Source organism: Chanos chanos, chromosome 3 (genome assembly GCF_902362185.1).
Source record: "Chanos chanos chromosome 3, fChaCha1.1, whole genome shotgun sequence".
NCBI classification, from domain to species: domain Eukaryota; kingdom Metazoa; phylum Chordata; class Actinopteri; order Gonorynchiformes; family Chanidae; genus Chanos; species Chanos chanos.
The window spans coordinates 39320583-39341158 of NC_044497.1; the positions used below are offsets into that span (position 1 = coordinate 39320583).

The window sequence follows — 20576 nt, forward strand, 5'->3', positions numbered from 1 at the left end:
GACGCTTGCCTGTTTTTAGACAAAAACGTTGCTTCTTTTAATACTGTAGTAGCAGATGAAGTCTGTTTGATAGTACAGACAACAGTTTGTAATTAAGACCTAGAGCACAGAAAAGTGCTGGATTTGAAGAACATTGAAAGGAAAATATTTCACATTCTCAAAATGCAAAATTCAAGACCATGATGTAACTGATCTATGACAGAACTGCAAGGCTTATTGCCTTATCGCTAGACACCCGTGATGTTTTTTTTTTGTTTGTTTGTTTGTTTTTATGTAGTGTTTATTTTCAGTGACAGCTTTGAATGTTTCTTATGATTTGACTCAAGGGACTGGATCCCATTGAAAAAACTTTTGCATTTTTACTGTCACACACTATGCTGATTTCTTTGCTAAGTTAAGGTACATGTTTAAAGCCCATTCGAGGTGATGTGGGTGTTCTTAATTAGACAGTAGATATGCATACTTCTATGTGCATATATTCACATCAGTGCTTTTTTTAAAAAAAAAAAATAAACATCATCTTTATTCATAAAATTCATTTTCATGTGATATTATCTGTAATAGTGTGATGTGTGGGGAGTGGATCTTCTTGCTCTGCCAATTCTAAACTTCTGCCAAAATGCTACCTTAGGATGTAATTATGAGCTATGACGATAGAGGGCAGTGTTTAACAGATTGTTTTGATCAAGAGCAAGAGTCCCACAGCACACACACATTCAAGTTCACCCACAGCCTTCATTTAATAATTATGAGTAAAAACTGATGTCAGACATTGACCTGAAATAGAATTAGTATGTGGAATTGTTTATTATGGATTTGAAATAACATGTTCTTTTGTTATTATTTTTATAAAACAAAGTTAAAAAACAGATTTTTCTTTTCCCCCAACTCAGAATAGAGGTGTGTGTGTGTGTGTGTGTTTGTCAGAAATGGTCTTTTAAATGAGAGGCAGAAATTAGGCAAATATATAGTCTCCCAGTGGTGTGAGCACTATGTGCCTTTTTGCTTATAGCAAATTTTTTTGTAAGATTATCATAGAATCAGCTTCACGCTAACTCCAGTTGTGGGGTTTTGAGCTCTCAGAAAATCATCCACCAAACGGATATTTGTTCTGCTGACACACTCAGCTCATGGTTCTGCCCAGTATTTGGACCTTGATACACTGGGATGTAAATAAGATGAACACCACAGTGACCAACTGAGTTTTTTTTTCTTCAGGATCTAAGCACATGGCACTGCTTCCCCTGCCTGTGAAATTAATACGGCACATTAAGTTAACCCAGGTCCCCAAAAACTGCCCTGAAGCTCCTGTCAAAGATCTGTACTGTATCTCCACTATGGAAGTGTATCTCACATCCCTTCCACTGAATGACAACTAACCATTCAAGATAAAAGCAGTTTTTAAGATTTATCAGTGGACTGGGTGATTGATCGCCCCTTTAGGGCCAGGGCATTGTTCAGGATGTGGCAGCCTGATAAGATCCAAGTTACAATATCAGATAACCTAACTACAGGTTGTTGATGTGTAAACAGATTTTAAGGACAAACAATCAGCTCTTTATGGAGTCTGAAGACTGACTGATCACATGCTGAAAGTGGAGATGTCTGTATGGTGTTCCATTTTGCCAATGCTTTATTTTGTAACGAGTCACAATATCGTATCAAATGATGTGATGTCCTATAGGTTGCACATTTGTTGTTTGATTTTAAAAGCTGTGTTTGACTGTTCAGCAATGTTAATATAAGGTCAGAAACTGTGTCTCTGTGAAGGGCTGACTGCATTTGAGTGCTGTCTGACAGCTCCACTTCAGACACAGAGTTGCCATGTGTGTAGAGCACAGAATGAGAGAGAGAGAGAGAGAGAGAAAGAAGGAGAGAGAATGAGAGAGTTCTGGTTGGCCATCCGTCAGTTTCTGAGGACTGTTATTGTTCCTGTTTCTGTTGGCCTAGTGAGGCTTTGTGGCAGTCTGTCAGGCCTGGCTGAGTAATTAAAAAGGCAAGCAGAAGGTTGCCTTCATTAAGGGCTCTGACCAGCACTTAACCACTCCAAATACATTCTCTTGACATTCTTTTTCACTAAATCCTCACTTTTACTCCGTGTCTCTTGGTCTGTTAGTAATATATCCAGTATCCTCAGTAGCTCTCTCTGTCCTTTGGACTGTCTTTTCCTTCCACTGCGCCTCGAGCACTCTGTGACCACAGCGATGTGTTAACTGTCCCGAGGTATTCTGAGTTATTCGTAAAAGTAATGTTAGTAAAAGTCTGGTAAATACATCTGCCGCATTTCAGCATTTTTACATTGGTTTTCATTTTTATTTGATTTTTTTTTTTTTTTTTTTTACCGTTTAGGGCAGTTTTGTGAGACTAAGATCTTTTGCTTGTCTTGCTATGTCTTTGCAATCTCTTTTCTTCCAAAGTCTCTGTCTTTGCTTTGTTTGTTGTATTACTTTTTTTTTTCTCTCTCTCACTAACCCACCTAGTCACTCGTCACCAATTTATTTTCTGCATTTCCCGTTTTTTTTTTTCTCCTTGTGTCTCTTGCCAGTTCCCACACATTCTCTCGACACTCATGTTCCATCTGGTACTCATATCTAGCATGTCTTACTTGCCGCACTTCCCACAGTTGATATGTTAGTTACAGTAATCCCTTATGCCTTTTCACTAATTGTTTTTGGTTTGTCATGGCTCCCCTGTTCTCTCTTTTCTCCTCTGCTACTCTCATCTCCATCGCTATATTATAAATTAAGAAATTAATTCAAATAAAGAAATTACAGGCTTTTTAACCATCCTTAAATTAAAATGGCGAATTTCCATTTAATTCAAGCTCTGTGCTAACACTTAAAAGTGGAAGTTTTGGCCAGCTCTTGACTTCTCTCATGTCCTTGAGATCTGCTTAAGACTTAAGATCTATCTGGACTTTTTCACTGCCTCTTCACTGCACACTTAGGGATGTTAGTGTGTCTGGCAGCCAATCGACTGAAACAAACAGTACCAACAAGATGAAATTAACATTTTTTTCAGTCCTTTCATAATGGTTAGAAAATAATGACCTAAACACTATCATGCACAGCCAAATGAAGTTATAAAAAAAGTACGTATTATTTGTTAAAAATGTACACATCCCAGAGATGGAAAACAGTGTTAAGTGTAAACATTGAGAGAGCTATTTTTGTAATTTCTTTTTTGTTATGTACGTGATCATAAACAGTATAAGATTAAAGTGAAAATAATATTTGTCATATGAAAACTGATACTTGATCCTCAGTCTTTTTCTCCTTTGAATCTGAGATTCAGTCAATTGTGGTTTTTTTTTTATTATTATTATTATTATTATTTCACTTTAGCCCAGACACTACCATTTAATGTGCTCAGCAGACCTGTGTCTAACACACTTATTTGAGATGCTAACCACGGAATGCCCTCCTTTTTCTGCCGCAGAGCTGAGGATGCTATCACTGTTAGGCAGTTCATGTAAAAGGGCCTTGCTCTGGGGCTTTTTAATGTGTGACCCCAGACTGCCCCCACTCAGCACTAGGCTGAGCCGTTTTCAGTGACAACATTGCCTGGAGTCAGCTTTATCTTGGACTCAGAGGAGACAGACAGCACTGTGCTCTCACATCTTTGGGGGAACTGACTTGCAGAGAAGATTCTGAATGCTTTCTGTGGCCCATTATTGGAGATACTGTGAAGAATTCAAAGAAACACTTAAGTTTAGGGTACTGTACTGCAGTGTTCGTGTTCCGCACAACACGATCAGCAATCATTAAAACAATCTGCCAAACACTTTTTATGCACAGCCGTGAACAGGGAATTGGGTTTTATGATTTGAGCACAATTATAGATGGATTTTACTTCAGTCTGAACTGTTGAAATGTTTCCATTGCATGGGTCTGAGCTATAGCGCTAAACCCAGTAACATTTTTTCTTTTTTCCTGTAAGATTTTTTGTTGTTGATGTTGCTTTGGTTTGATTTTGCTGCGCTTTTTAGGGGCGCTGCAGCCCCTGTGATGGTCTCAGTGTTTAAGTTTGATCTCCTAAGGGCTGTGTCTGATACCAGAAAGATTCCGCACAGGGATGACAAAACAGAAGAATGCATGCCTATGTGTGGGTGTCAGTCTAGAAGACACATGTTTTGTTTTGTATGTTCCTCTTAGTGTCTCCAGTCAACAGGGCTTCCTTCCCCTGGGGTTCTCTGAAAATGATTTGGTCAAAGGGAGTAGTTGTGTGCCCCCCCCCCCCCCCCACACACACACACACTCCCCCTCCCCGCCCCCACTCTGCCACACACACACAAGTTCTAAACAGGGTTTTTTTTAATGCCTCACTGTTGTGTTAGGGCTTGATTAGGTGACAGAAAGATTTGTAGTTGATACAAATGTCCTTATGATTAGATGTGAGAATGCCAGTGCAGTAGTGTATGGACACAAGCAAGCAGTCTGATATAAATGATTTAAATCCAGTCCACTGAGTTAGGAACGAACTTGTTGGCTAATCTTTTGGACAATGTTGAACCACCCTAAAGCAAGAAATTCCATTCCAGGACAATGAGCTCACTAAAACTGTTTACCACTCATTAATCATCTTGGGTGACTTTATTGAAATACACTCTCAAGGTTCACATTAATGACCAGTGAGGTCTCCAGATCAATTAATGAATGCATTTAGTTTATTCACCCAATCTGGGTTAAGTGCTTCATTCAGGTCCACAATGACTGCTCTCACTTTTGATTTAGATCCCCAAACATCTAGCGGACAGGGGACCACAGCAGCCATCCAGAGTTGTCATTCACAATTTTAAATTACAGCACCTCACAATTCATTTAGAGCAGACAAATATTGTCTGGTCGACAATGCCATTGGGACATCCGAGTTTGTTGACTAATGTCCCATTCCAGGATACAAATGCAAAAAGTTTCCAGATGACTGGCCATGGACAGAGGGGTGTAAACTGTTGTACTGTTATTCTACTCATTGCCGCAAACACACACAGACACACACACACAGACACACACACACACACACACACACACACACATACTGGACTGCCCTTTTGGCAGGAGCTCCCGTAGAGGCCTCGATCTGTCTCTTATTTGGACCTTACAGTGATAGTACCCCCACAACTCACACACAAATTCATACTCTGCCTTGGTCCTCTCCGTGCCAGAAGTAGTTAACCCCCGCGCCAGACTCTTCCTGCTGGCTTTGTCCCCCCCCTCAGCTGTTCCAGACTGCTACCCGTATTGTGCTTCTGGGCTCATTACTGGCAAAGCCATGGCCCAAGCTACCACGCTAATAGGCCCAGAGCGGGGGAAGAGGGGCAGGAGTAGTGTGAATGAGGGAGAAATACAGAGAGAGACCGTTAAAGGAGATGGGGAGTAAGTATAACAATTGACATTATGGCTTCACATTCTTTTCTTTCTTTTTTTTTTTTTTTTTTTTCGCTGTTTGGCTTTTTAGGATTTGACAGTTGTTGTCATTATTTTGTTGGCATTGCCCCAAATGGAATTACTGATCAACCATTTTGAGTCGCCTGGGAACACTGTCATTTCAGCCTGTTTCAAAACAGGAGAGAGACGGTAGAGAGAGCGAAGAGACAGAAAGTACTTTATTATGCCTTCTGTGAGGCTATCAGATCAATTTTATTTCTCTGTGTCCGAATGCAAAAATATCTCTATGCCCCACAGATGTGCCACCCTGCCCGTCGGAGGGGACACACACATCACACACTCAGAGTAAGGGGAATGTGCATTTGAATTCAGTACAGGGTTATTTGCTGAACAGCAACTGGATAGAGGAAGAGAAAGATGTCCAGAATTGTCAATGCCTCAATAAGTCTCGGGCATTTTGTTAGTACATGACGAAATGACGCCGAATAAATGAGCAGTTCTGAGGCCTTTGCAAGTTTGACGGAAATTTCGTCGTCAAGCAATTAGTCTAATTAAAAGGTACTTCTCATACAGCATCGACCTGCGAGCGGATGTTAACTGAAGAGACTGTTGTATTTTTTCTGGCAGAAATGCGAAAATGTGGCCTTTAGAGGCGCGTGTTTCCTCTTAAGAAAGGATCATCCATCAAAGCTCGCGCGTTTGTGCTGGTGGATCCAGGTGGGTCTTGGCACTGCCGAACCGTGGCCTCGTTACAGCGGTATTGTAATGAGACCGCAAAGAGGGTGAAATAATTGCAAATAAAACTACATGATGCAGAAAATAAAAAAGGAAATTAAACAGATGCGCGTGTTTTCAGGATCATTGCTTTTGTCCTCCTTTTGCGTTTTGTTGAACTGCTGACTTGCGAAAAATCTGTAACATTCTGGCATTTTAAAACTACTACAGCAACAACAACAACAACAACAACAATAATGGTAATAATAATAATAATAATAATAATAATGATAATAATAATAAGAAGAAGAAGAATGTACTGATGATATTAATGTATTATCATTATCATTATTATTATTATTATATAGCCAGTACTAATAACTGAATAATTGTTGGATTTTTTTTCTTTTTCTAACTACACATATAACATGTTAAAAAATGAGAAAAAGCGCCAATATTTCAGAAATTCAATCACTTTAAAAAGCACGCATTCCCAAAACCACTCTACGGCGTTACGTGGACATGTCCGGGGAAGGTCGATAACCTTCCCTCAATTCAAATTTACATCAATGTACTTTGAGAAAATGCCATGAAAGAAAAAATACAAATTATTTATAAAAACGAGGAGCACTTGTGTAAGATCGTCTTATGTCCGCTTTCAGTTAAACGATTTTTTCTAATCAAACTCTCCACATGTTTTTCCTGGAAAACTGGAAAATGCATATTCCCCCCATAAATCCATGTGTTGGCCATTTAATAATAATAATAGAAATTTTCCTCTAAAATGTATGAACAGATATTAAGGGAGAGTTATACACTTTGTCATGCTTTATTTAATTAAAAAATAATTTTGTAGAAATAGCCTTTTTATATTTGAATAATGTAATTGACAATACAAGAAAAAGAAATACCAGAAATACAGGTTTATCAGGTAGCATGTCTTCAGCAAAACATCTTTAAGACAACAAATGGACCATATTGGCGGGATCTTTGAAACCATTTCTTGTCAGTCCTCATACAGTTCACCAGTTCATCCCCATAACGTCAATCGAAGTAGGCTAATCCAAAACAGAATATCATTTTCAACAGCAATTTACATAATTTACAGGTTGACCCCCCCCCCCCCCCAAAAAAAAACCCCTCTGGATTGACTCAGTCATGCGATGCACCCAAACCGGACACGAAATGGATAGTGTTTTTAACTTAGAAATGCTGATGACACGCAAGTTGTTAGAGTCCAGTTTGGTAATAATTACACTGTATAACGTATAAGGCTCTTCATCTCGTTTGCATTCAGGACCCACACAAATAAATGTAATTCTACAGCTGAAGAGTAACACAGCCCGCAGGATCTCTGTAGTTGTCTGGTGTGGCTGAGCACATTGTCAGTGCGCTGTCGACTTGAAAAAACAAAAAAACAAAACAAAACAAAAAAAGAAATCGTCCACATGGAGTTAAATCTATAAATCTCTCAAATTGTAACATGACGTAATATTCCTATGTTAAATTTTTGAGCAAAATAAAGATTACTATATCACATAAATGAACAGTTGGTCAACACACTAGATTACATGTTTAGGTAGTGAGTGTAACTGAAGAGAAAATAAATATGAAAATAACAAAATAAGTCTGGCTTTCATGTACATAAAAACATAATAACATTTTTTGTGTGTGTGAATATTTCATCAGTCATTGTGTGAAGGTAAAATCTTTGGCTACAGAGCAATTTGGAATGAATGGGGAAAAGCCCTCTTTTGGCAAAAACCAGAGGCAAAAGTTACACATTCGTGCAGAAATGTAAACTTTTGTATGTTGTAAGTTGCCTTAAGTAAGGCTATCAACAAAGCAAACGGCTAAATAATCTGAACACGGTCAGTCAGACAAAAACATGGATTGTCCATATGTATATATGCTGGTTTGTTCTCAAATTCTTCTGAGAGTCCCTGTGCTCTGAATACTTTGAGGGAGAAAGAAAGCTAAATATTTCTTAAGCTTTTTGTTCTTCCCATTTCCTCATCCACAGAAAGCACAGCCTTTTTTCAGTGGCTGTCCAGTGACTCTAGAGATGGTCGTATGCGGCTGTAGAGGGTGGTGCGGTGCGGGAGGCAGAGCTGTAGTAATACGGAGAGCCTGGAGGGGGAGACAAAGATACCTGTCTTCAGTATGGATTGTGACTTAACTGACCTACAAAACGAATAATTAATTAATGATAATTATTTTCCTCTGTTTGCAATACTAAAAGAAGAACATTTGATAAAAAAGCATACATAATATTACAAGTAACTCATATCATGGTAATTGTTTGTGAACCTTGAAGTTAGAACACTAAAGAGAGTGTAAAAATATTTATAAAATTATCTAAATGGTTGGCAAAAATTACCAATAATATCAAGTAATTTTTTTTTTAAATAAACTCTTAGATGTTTATCAAATGTATATCACTGCTGAATAGAGATGATTTTAAATAATCCACAGATTGGTACAGTCTATTATACACAGTGACCTTACATTCAGGTGAGATCACCTGTTTCAAAGTAAAGTATGGGCTTGTGACTTGGGCAGCGCTCAAAGTTCCTCAAAGAAACCTCTGTATAGCCTAAAGAATCTAACCCACACTCACTGGTCAGCAACAGCTTCAGGCTTCAATAGTTTCCTTTCGTTTGTGAGAAAATCCCACGTACGAAATTGCCTCAGGATATTTCTAAATTTCTAATGTTTATCTCAGTACTTCTGAGAAGTGGAATGACACAGAGAACAATTAAAATCACAGTACTTGGCTCTATTCAGTATTATGTTGTTTATGAGTTTTTAGTATTCTGTGGTAATTTTCTTTTTTTTTTCTAAACACATTAGGTTTTATTTTTTAATACAGAAGGTTCTTATAAATGGGGAAAAATCTATTTCATTTATTTGTTTATTTTTTTTTCTATTTTATGAATACTGCATTGATTGTGGGACCTTTTTCTCACCTAGGAGGCCTGAGTTGGTGAATCTCCAAGCATCACTATAGGAGGTGTATGGAGAGTGGGTGTAGGTCTGGCCAGTGTACTCTGCACCTACACACGGGGGAAAAAAACCCTGATCACTGTTCTTACAGATGCATGTGACTTACACAGGCAAATTAGAACACGTAGTAACCACTAGTCTGTCAACTGCCATTTTCATGCAGCTTAGATTCTTAGATTGCAGCTTAGAACTCACTGACAATGCTAGACATGTACAAGAATTGTGTCACATGTATGAGAACTGGCAGTGTAGCACATAACTCCTGGTCATCTCCGCAGTATGAATTATGAACTCTAATGGTCTTGGAAACTGTAAACTGAAAACTTCACCTGTATTACCAACATTACTCATTGTTACCAGCATGCAAAACATGGCTAGAGAGTGATACCCGTGTTACACATCAAGTAAAAAGACAGATGTAACTAAATTGCATATTAGATCACATATTACACATATGTAACCAACTTGCACAAGCAGCTGCATCATTTATGCATTTGATTTGACCTCAGTATGCTCTAACTGTGCACAAAAAACATGATGTAATCTGATAGGGTTGAACATGGGTAAGCGTGGAATGGCCATCCTGTGAGGTCTCTATAGTGTGCTCATGTGGAGAGCAGTTTGTCCTTTGGCCTGTTTCTGCTCAGTCCAGGCACATCACTGGTTGATGGGTGGGTGGCTTGTAAACCATTAATCCAGTGGCCAGGTGGACGGCTGGGGGTAAAATCCCTTGGCTCATTGGTCCGTATGGTTGGTCTCCGCGTCCTCTCTTTGGCGTCCAGCTCCCCCCTCCCAACTACCTCCACCTTTTTTTCAGTGTCCTTCTCTCTTCCCTCCATTCCTCACTTCCTCTTTTAGTCTTTCATGCTCTCTCCATGCCCTTCTTTTTTTCAAACATTCCAATATCTAATTGGTAATTATGTTGGCAGGATTGAATCCCCCTGTGCCCGCCCTCTGCGGCCCCCGTTTCTGTGAGTAATTGTGTATGAACGCTTCCTCACAGCGAACCCACCAGAAAAATAATAAATCAGACCCTCTCATTTCGCGCTTCGAAGGGCAGACTTCAAATAAAAAAAGAGGCACATCACCCCCCCCCCCCCAACACACACACCACACGCCCACACCCACACACACACACACACACGCACACAGCAAACCACAACTGGCCCTTCACTGTTTCATTCTCTCCCTGTCTCTCTCTTTAATACACACATTCTATAAATCTTATTCAGTTTCACTCTGTTACCATACTCACAAAAACCCACTTAGCCACTTAACAAATTTCTCACTCTCCTTCATTCATACAATCATATTTCCTCCCAGACATAATGTCACAAATGCGAATGTATGTGCGTGCACACACACACACACACACACACACACACACACACACACACACACACACACACACACACACACAGCAAAAATTTCATCTGCCTCAGCCTCATTTTCAAATTTCTCTAATTTCTCTATATCTCTTTTTTTCTCCCTTTCTCTCTCTATAAAACCCTCAGTTCCACCAATAATATGCCACCCCCAACCATCTGCCCTCTCCTGGGCCCCTCAGTTCCCATGGTAATGTGTGGTCGGGTGGAGAGGGAGGTGGCTTAGCGTAGAGGTGTGGGCAGCAAGGCGGAACCCTCTGTCTGTTCCCTTGTACCCCCGGGCCCTGCCTTTACTGCGACGCAGTTCACCAGGCGAGCAGGCTACTCATTAACCCACCTTTCTTTCCTGTTAATCTCCAAACTGCCCTCCCAGCATTCTCTTTCTCCCTCGATGTTTATGATCATGACCCTTTGCCAAGTACTGTACTTTATTTTCCACAGTGCTCTATTGGCTTGTTTTCCCCCTGCTGTCCACCAAGTCACAGACATGTTGATACGTAAACCTTCACCAGGGTATGGTTTTAGGCTGCAGCAAAAGCAGCCAAAGATTGGCTTTTTAAAAGTCATACATATAAATTTTAGAGGACATCTTAGAGGCCACCTGGCATTTGGAGGGGGCTCTACCCGTGTTTTTGGATAAAACCTTCGACTGGAAGCATAATCCCCTGATAGCCTAGCATTATTTACCAAATAACAATCTAGTATGCTAGGTATTTAAAATCAATTTAATATATATACACACATACACACATAGGATAGCAGGAATTCATAGCAATGAATGCACACAGTTGTGAGTGGAAATTCTTACCTGCTACCATTCCTGTGATGGTGGAGGATGTGTAGCCTGTCTGGGCAGCAGAGGGAATATGTGGAGGGTAACCTGGGAGTGTGGAGCTGACCATGTCTCGACCTGCAGCAGAACAAGAGTCACCTCAGCCACAGCAGAGACATACAAACACACATGTGTACAAGTGCATACGCACATATATATATATATATATATATACACACACACACACACACATGCACACACACACAAGCACTTCAGAACTTTCAAAAGATCTTTTAGCACTGTATGTTATCCCTGTCACTTGGTAAACATATCTTCCATTGACAATCTAATGGTCAAGAGACATAGCAGTCTTGTGCTACTATAACTATTGGAGTTATTCATGGTCTTGGACTGAATTTGCGGATAGCAGGTATTCAGGAATGTGTTCTGTTGTCTGATGTGTGAGTGCTGATAGGGGAAATGTGGGATGGTTTACCTGTGATGAGCGACTGCCCGTTGAACTGCCCATACACAGGTGCATGATGCGTGAATGAGTTGAAAGCATGAGAGAAATGAGTGGAGCTGCTGCAGCTGTTACTGACGGAGACTGGAGATGGAGTTGCTATGGAGTTTAGCTCCAGAAAGGCTGAGTTGGCTATAATGCTGGGGGAGGGGCTTGAGCTGGTCACTTCAGGTGACATTTCCTGTTTCATACAGAGTGGAAGGGGCTGGAGGGGGTCTGAGGCGTGAGCGATGAGTGGACAGACACGTGGGGAAATGAAATAAATGAAATTAATGGATTTAGAGCATGACTACAAAAGGTGAATGCTAACACATGCACACCAACACACACACACACACACACACACACGCACGCACGCACGCACGCACACACGCACACACACACACACACACACGCACGCACGCGCACACACACACACACACACACACACATACACACACAAATAGTTAAATGTAATTCATAAAGCTTTTGAGCTGGGATTCACTGATGGCTTTAACGAAAATAGGGTCAAGACTCGTAAATCCCATTTTATGGAATTCTGGTGAGATCACACAGACCATTACAGCACTTTGTGGAGTAAAAGCTGAAGACAGGTATTAGGAATATGTATAGACACATCCACAACACACAATATCCAAGACACAAGTGAGAGAGAGAAAGAAATTTAAAAAAAAAAAAAAAATTAAATCAGTCTTGGTTCTCTCTTACCTGTGACCACTGTATAGCCCTGGTGTGCTGTAAGATTCCGACCAATAGTGGCATTTGATGCTGAGAGGCTGTTCTTTCCTTCCTCTAGACTTCCATTGATTAAGGAGAGGGGATAAAGCACCTGAGGAATAGTTGGCATATCAGCAATAAACAGAATATTGGGAAATAGTCTGATAAGGTCCTAATAAATAGGTTCTGATAAAACCATAAAGCTCCTCTTCTTAGAACCAATGAGAATCTCTCAGTCTCTCTTCTCTTTTGTTACGTTTCTCCGTAGTCTATTATCTATATTACAATGCCTTGATACTCTTTGGTCAGTTTGTATGTGTGTGTGTGTGTGTATGTGTATGCATGTGTGTGTGTGTGTGTGTGTGTGTGTGTGTGTGTGTGTGTGTGTGTGTTACAGATACTGTGCTGGACTACCTGCTCAGTCTTGCCAGTAGCAGCCACTGAGCTGAATGTGTCAGAGTGGTAATGATGGCGCTCAAAGCCGCAGTCCAGGTGCTGTGGAGGGAAGTGGTCAGGCCTGAGCTGTTTCCTGGGTCTGCCTCCACTGCCCTGGGAGTCCACACTGTGCCGACAGCTCTCCTGATCGCCTGGGAAACAAAGGAAGAAGATGCATCACATCACGTGAAGCACACGGCCTCTGGAGTCAAATATTATTTACAGTATAATATTTATGTCACCAAATACTATGATGTCTGATGCTGAATATTGCACAATTGTGTCATTTAAGACACAGAACATCTAAACAATGTGAACCACCTTTGAGTCATACTTCACACCCACACTTCAACTCTGTGCCTCTTTTTTCAGCTGAAGCCATTGTTGAATCATGAGTTAAGAGTCATCTGGGTTAAGTAAACAATTTGAGCTGAAGAGGGAGTCTATCTTACTGACTGTTTCATGTTTATAGTTGTTAAAACTCACTATCGTCATGACTCCTCTTGCCCTCTGTGCTGGCCTGTTGAGGGATTCCCAGAAGCCCGCTGATGGAGTAGGTGGAACCCAGCGAGTCAGACTGGGGAGATTCAGGTGGGGTGACTGCTGAACTGGGAACTAAGAAGATACAACCACACTGAGGATAAGGTAAACCCATAGATCAAAAAACAGATGTGAGAATATTCTAGAATTAGCAAAATGCGACTGTGGTTGTAACAGTATATATAACATTCACAGATAAATATAGAAAAAGCAATATTTACATTACAAGACTATTCTGTTTGCTTTCATGGTAGAAGCTAGACACTAAATGAGGAAAGCATATAGAGACATACAAGAATTATGAGAAGGTGTTTGAGGGTCCTGTTGAAAAATGTGGACACTTACTGAGAGTGTGTCCTGGACTGAGGCCTTTGCTATCGAGAGGCAGGTTGAAGGGCTGCTGAACTTTTGTTCTAATAATCCTGTGACAGATTTAAAGGTCCATTATATTACAGCAAATGAGATAAAAACAATTTATGTTTTATTTCCGTGCCACTTTCTCAGATGTTTATGAAAAAAACTTCATCAAAATAAAACCTTAAAACAACTCAAACAACAACGGCAACAGCGACAACAACAATAATAATAATACTAATACTAATGATAATAATAGTAATGAGAGGTATTGATTAAGTATCAATAATAATAATAATAATAATAATAATAATAATAATAATAAATACATGGGACCATAGAATCACCCACAGGTTGTGTTGAGAGTACCTGTTGATAGAGCTGACACTGGGAACAGTATCGGTGTCACACACACCCTCTGCTAGCAGTCTGTCCCTGATCTCCCAGGCAAACATGGTCGGGTTTTGTCGCTTATACTCTGCTATCTTCTCCACTACTTTAGGAGTGGCCACTTTTGGCTTTGAACCACCAATGACCCCTGGTTTGATACTGCCTGTCTCATAGTATCTGTGTTGAATTGAGAGAAAAAAAATGGGTACTTATCCATCTGTATTACATCATAAATACATTGCTAGCTACAACAAATGCATAACTGGTTCACTGTTTATTGCAAATCAAGTAGTTGACCCTTTAAAGTGAACTAAAAATACTGGTTGATCATAACAGTCCAGGTCTTGTGCTGCTGGAAACAGGAAACAACACATAAGAGTACAAGATGGGTGAAACAAGATAGACAGAAGGAACAATTTGCCTTACTGATTCAGAGGGAAGCTCTCTTTCGGTATGTGAGCGCGCGCGTGTGTGTATGTGTGTGTGAAGCATCTGGGTTTTCGGCTTGAACCTCACCTGCCCAAAATCTTACTGACACAGCCATGGCTGACACGGAGTTGACGGGAGATGTCACAAGGTCGGACGCCTTGGTGAGCCATGTCCACAATGCGCTGCCGGATCACCTCCGGAAGCGGCCGACCATTTACAAACATTCCGCCTAGTTGGTTAAGACCCCCATGACCTGGGGGAGGAGAGAGGATGAGCACATATAAATGTCATGGAACTTCAGGCAGACACCACCTGTTTGGTAACCTATTGATATACTGCTTGGCTTGACTCCTCAGAATATCACATGTTGCCATATGCTGACCAAACTGTTTAAATGCTGTGAGTGTAATGAGATTATAGCCCCGAATGATGTTTAATACAAGTAATATCAACATTTTAGATAAAAATAAAAGGGAAAGTGGGGGGTAACATGTTAGAACAAACATTTTTATGTTGCAGAAACTACTGAGGAGGCTGCTTCTGCACAACCTGAAACTTATCTAAAATTTGTCTTATGAAAGTAGTGCACAAAATGGACTGAAAACCCTCCTTATTGCAAACAACTCTAAACTGTCTTTCAGATATATTTTCATATAGCTATATTTGCTTTTTAATAACTTTTGTGTTTGCTCCAAGCAACTTTGAAGTTCTATGATCACTTAATGGTCTTTGTAAATCTAGACAGTCTCTAGTTTGTGCTGTATAGCATGTGAAATTTATCATTTCATAAATAATTTAAAACAATCATTGACACAGGCATGGTTTTGTTTTTCTCTGAAGTCTTCGCAGTTTTGGTCTCTCTGCATGTCAGTATTTTATAGTTTTCACTAGCCTGCCAGTCAGAATTAACATTACTGCAGTAGCCTCTTAAAGGAAATTAACGACTGGTACCATAACAGTGTAAAAGAGGCAGTTTTGAAGCTGTGATAAGAGGGATGACTGACCACTTATGTTGGATCTAGCAAGTAATTTGACAGCCTCTGGTCTAGACAGCTGTCTGCAAGTCCTCCACATTCTATGAGCTCTGTCACAACACCTCCTCTGAGATCTATATTCCGTGCACCAGAATCCCTATGAAGGACACAGAGGGCAAGGGTTTGAGCAAAAAAGTCCAGATCTGTGCCTACAAACCATTCATGAGAAGTGCAGCAAAAGCACTTAAAAGTCCGTATAGGCTACATAGAGGGAAGCAGTTTCAAAAACAGAGCAGTAGCCATAGGTGTTTGTGCCAACAAAACATTGCTATGAGGCCGCTGTGGTTGTAGGTGTACGCTTGACTGCACCGTTTAACTCACTTCAAGACATAAATACTAACGAAAGTATTTTAGACAAGGCACTACTAAGGTGTTGTGTTAAATATTAAAAAACTCGATTTGACTCAAAAGGTTTGATTTATCTTTAAAATGCATGTGACATGATTCACCCTCGAGAGAATTGCCACACTACATAGTCCAGGTAAAGCACATCGGCTAGTTGTCTGCTCGCCGGTTTCGCATTGTCTTTCAATGAAATGTAATTTTAGAGTACTTAATACCACAGCTCACCTCGGAGACATCATTCATCAGATGAACATAGTCTGCCATAAAAAAATGGTCTGACCTTTTGTGTTTTGTTATAATATATTATAATGGTCACATCTTATCCTTCCTCGTTTATTTTTCTCACAATTGTACAACTCTGCGAAAAATCCAAAGGTCTTGTAAGACTTGTTAGAGGTGATTTAACTTTTGTTCAAGGAAAATACCGAGCAATTTTTTTCTTTTTTTCCAAAAATTATTTTAGGCTGTCAATACAAATCCAGTAATTTGATCCTTATTTTGTATTTATGGTTTGTAACAGGTTACTATATGCTTACTATAATATCACACGGACACGGACTTCCCTGCCCACACAAACCCGATATTACACGTAGACATACGTATTGATTAGAAATCGACATTCGTGTACTACATACATTTTGGTAAACTAGATTATCATTGCTAAAGAATGCCAAACAGTCGAGTATGCAAATAAAGCTGGCAAGGATCGTGAAGAGAGCATATAGAAACATGTAAGTAAATTCGTAAATAGTCCAAACAACTGTATTTATTCTTGCAATAACATACATTCCCGACTGATTTTTTTTATTTCTGAATTAAGGAAGAGTCATATATGTATAAATTCTTTCCGACAATTCATTTGATCTTTGTAATGTTGTAAAGGGAGTGGAGAAAGTGGAGTAACTTTTCGAAAATGAATTCGGTAATTATTTACAAAAACTAATCTCAGTGTACTAATGTTGCAGAATTTACGGAGTTCTGATGTACCTATAGTCCAGTGAATTAGAAGTCTTTTGTCTAATACCTTATACCATTGAAAAAAAATGGTCTCTGCTTTTGTCTAAAATGCCCTCGTTCATCTGTCCTTCTGTGGTCTGTATCAATGACCCGCTTAGAACCCCCATGCTTTTAATTTAACCCATTCAGTAGCTTGTTTCCCCTTGCTCTTTTCTAAGCCTTTTCCCATCTTTCATTTCCACATCAAACGCTGCTATTAACGGTGCTAGCGGAGTGTGTAAGACTCTTCTTGCCAAGCCTCAGCAACCGGCAGGATATTAAAGGCGAACTACCCCAAGGGAATAAGAATACCAGTAGAAACACAGGCGCGAGGGCGCGCGCACACACACTGACACACAAACACGCACACATACACACATACACACCCAGAAAGAGATGAACATATAAGCTGTGAGCAAATGACAAATATATAAGTGCGCCCTCGCACGCACACACAAGTGATGAACTTATGAACTGTGATCTGACAGTTTGTATTAAAAATGGTAGGCCTATTACATTTACAGAAGTAGCGCCTGATGATTTGAAAGAAAATTTCGCCAAATTTAGTTTAGCTATAATCTGCTATACCGTTGTCTATTTTGGCATCTTTTGAACCACAAAATCTGAGCTGTTTAACAAGACGATATAAAGGGAATGTGATTATTGTGTTTGTTTTTAAATATTTTCCACTGTCAGTATATCGAAATATTAACAACTTTAATAAGTCCATTTCCTCACGAAATATTCAGTTATATTGTCAGTAATAAGCAGCTATGAGCAGAGTCTGGAAAATGAGCAGTATCCTTATGTGAAGTACTATCCGCGGTAGACCTACTTTACCTGTATACAGCATGTTTTATTTTATAATGACGAAGCGTCTGAACACAAAGAGTGTCAGTCCATACATTTTCAAAGACAGCTCAAATCACATGTCGGGTTACACGACATTTCACATGCGTTTTGTTAAAAAGGATAAATCGAGTAAACCTGGTGAAGTCTGAAAATAACGGGGTTTTTTTTTTTTAGGGATTCAGGTTTTCAGTGCTACGAGCACATTCCCTCATGGAGGACAGTTAGGACATAACTGGAATAATCATTGTCACATTCACATTTTAAGATCTGTTGCAAAGAAATGCATTAACTGCATTACAAAGCAACAACTTCTCTTCAGCCATTCACCAAAAACAGCCATAAGTTTTGTTCACAATGTCAGACACAAAGTGCACGAGCAAACCTGTAAACTGATCCCAAATACACCTTGATAATGACCAAAATTATTTATTTTGTTGCTACGTTTGAAGAAATCATCACAAATGCAGCGCTTTCTAATTAAAATACAATCAACATTAACAGCAAAAATTACAATATTAATCATTTTTACAGACAGCAATACTCCGTGATAAGCGATAGCCTGCAGACGAGACGTCACTAGACCTTTGACGCTTATCTGCATTTCACCTTCGAGGCAGAAGTGAATAAAAACGAAGGTTTAAATCCCATCGATGTCGTGAATCAAAATGTCGTTCTATATTCTCATTCAGAAGCCTCCTGGACAATTGAAAATTATTTTATAGACGCGTCTGTTCCGACAATTTAATCGGCAACACTGGAGTTAGTATCCTCAGGGTTACGGTGGAACTGAGACACAGGGTTCAGATCTACAATGTTAAATCGGCCTGGGAGAACTCTCGCTTGTTCTGTGTTACTGACATTAAAAGAACATAGCTACAATCGTCCGCAGATGCAAAATCATTGCACCTTAAGCAATTAAAAAGAATATTTCAGTAGACAAAACTTTTTAAAAAAATCATTACCCGAATTTGATACAAACTTTAGTTATGCCTCGACCTCGAGGCAAAGGGAATTTCAGTTCTTTGAATAAGATGCCCCGTTCTCTCTCCTTCTCTCCACACATAGTGTCTTCAAAGTTTCACGTAGGTTAGAATAAATATGACCATAAGCCTACACACTTATATTTTTTGAAATAAGCTTACAGCATAATGATAGCACTAGAAGAACTCTTTAAATTTAGGTGCAGTTAGCCAAATGTTATACTTTTTCCTAAGTTTCTTGTGGTTGAGTAGAACTTTTCATTCAAATTAACGATTTGTTACATCTTAAAACACCACATTCTTTAAACGTATCGAATGTAGCATTACTTTGAAAAAAAGACTGACTATGGAATTAGAAGAATGAAATATTTCCCTAGACTGTACCAGACTTGTGTTGAAATGATACTTGCTCATCATGTCACAAGTTTTTATGCGGGATAAAAATGCGTCACAGTGCGGGGGGCATACTGTCCTACGATATCTTAATCCACATCACTGTTGAAATTAAAATTTTGCATTCTGTGTCTTGATTGAATATTGAAGGCACTGCCAAAAAGGCATCAGTTTGACATTTGTTTTCATTCAAATGAAACATCAGACGAATGCAGATAAAATTATACAAACCGTAAATTCTAGCCTGCCACTTTACAGCATTGGTGTTACTTATTTTACGTTGGTTGCACGCCCGTTTATGTGTTTTAACCATTTAAATCTACTGCAGATTTAGGGGTGACTAATTTGCAATCTTTACCTCGCCCAGTAGTGTTGGACATTGCTCTGAGGTCTTGGTCGCAGGATGTCCCAGGTAAATGTCGAATGGTCCACCCTCTCAGTTAATTTCGTGTGTTTTTAGTCCATATGGAGCCTCGCCTCGCATGAAAATGATCCTGCGTGGATACGTTAATGCTCTGCAAAAGGACATGTTATGATAGTCAATATAGGTGTGTAATGGAAAGAGATACTAAAGCTGGGGCTTATTTTGAAAATATTTGAACAATATCCCGTCTCAGTATCTGGTGGATGATTGTCCTCTGTGCAGGTTCCTTACCGCTGATCGTTGATTAATTTAAAGCACAAAAAGATAACCTGGTCTCTTAGGTCGGGTGCGTCTATTCCGATTGTGTCCACTCTTCCAACCACGCTTCACAGATTATTGACTTTTTACCCGGTAAAGCACGTAAATTATTGCTTAATCGTCCCGTCCCGGACCCTGAATTGACAAACTGGGCGATTCGGGGATAGCCGCACCATTTAAACGCATTCAAGTATGGATGGGACAAATAGTAGGCTACCGCCAATTTACTGCAAATAACCAAGCTGTTACCTTTTGATGAAAAGTATCTGAAGCAGAATCCTCGTGTTATCCAGCACTACTATGTAGGTTACTGTGCAGAAAAAGGCTTTTTCTGACCAGTTTTCGTTTTGTACTCGGTCAGTTGGCCTGTGGCTTCTTATAGTCCGCTATCTTTCCACTACAATCAAGTGACGATGTGTAAGAACAGCTAACAAGCCCGTGTGTGGTTATATCCTACCGACTGACCCATAAACAGGTCGTGGAAACTACACGCTCAGATCATTGGATGATGGATTTGGGGGAGGTTCGTTCCAACTGAGAGGGGTGTGACGCTGTTGAAGGGGGTGTTGGCCTCATCATGGTGTATGGATGGATGATTTTCTGTCTCTAAAAACTCAGTACACAACATAATACATATTATAT

The 20576-nt window shown here is 39.7% G+C and overlaps 1 protein-coding gene across 1 annotated transcript; it reads right to left on the reverse strand.

Moving 5' to 3' along the window:
* Positions 1-8160: 8160 nt before the first annotated feature.
* Positions 8161-19632, reverse strand: pax8 (paired box 8). Its single transcript, XM_030768473.1, has 11 exons — positions 19611-19632; positions 14740-14905; positions 14203-14400; positions 13825-13901; positions 13426-13554; positions 12919-13091; positions 12496-12616; positions 11761-12003; positions 11301-11402; positions 9071-9157; positions 8161-8231 (listed from the first exon to the last, which is right to left on the reverse strand). Exons 1-11 carry the CDS (start codon positions 19630-19632, stop codon positions 8161-8163), a joined length of 1389 nt encoding a protein of 462 aa, XP_030624333.1.
* Between the last annotated feature and the right edge of the window lie 944 nt (positions 19633-20576).

Bases quoted from the DNA above. Each gene is read 5' to 3' on its own strand.
- pax8 (XM_030768473.1), bottom strand. From the start codon at position 19,632: ATGTCCAACACTACTGGGCGAG. The intron at 14,906-19,610 runs GTAAAGATTGCA...CTCCTCCCCCAG, and splicing joins GTCCAACACTACTGGGCGAG to GTCATGGGGGTCTTAACCAA. The intron at 14,401-14,739 runs GTGAGGTTCAAG...AATTCAACACAG, and splicing joins GTCAGTAAGATTTTGGGCAG to ATACTATGAGACAGGCAGTA.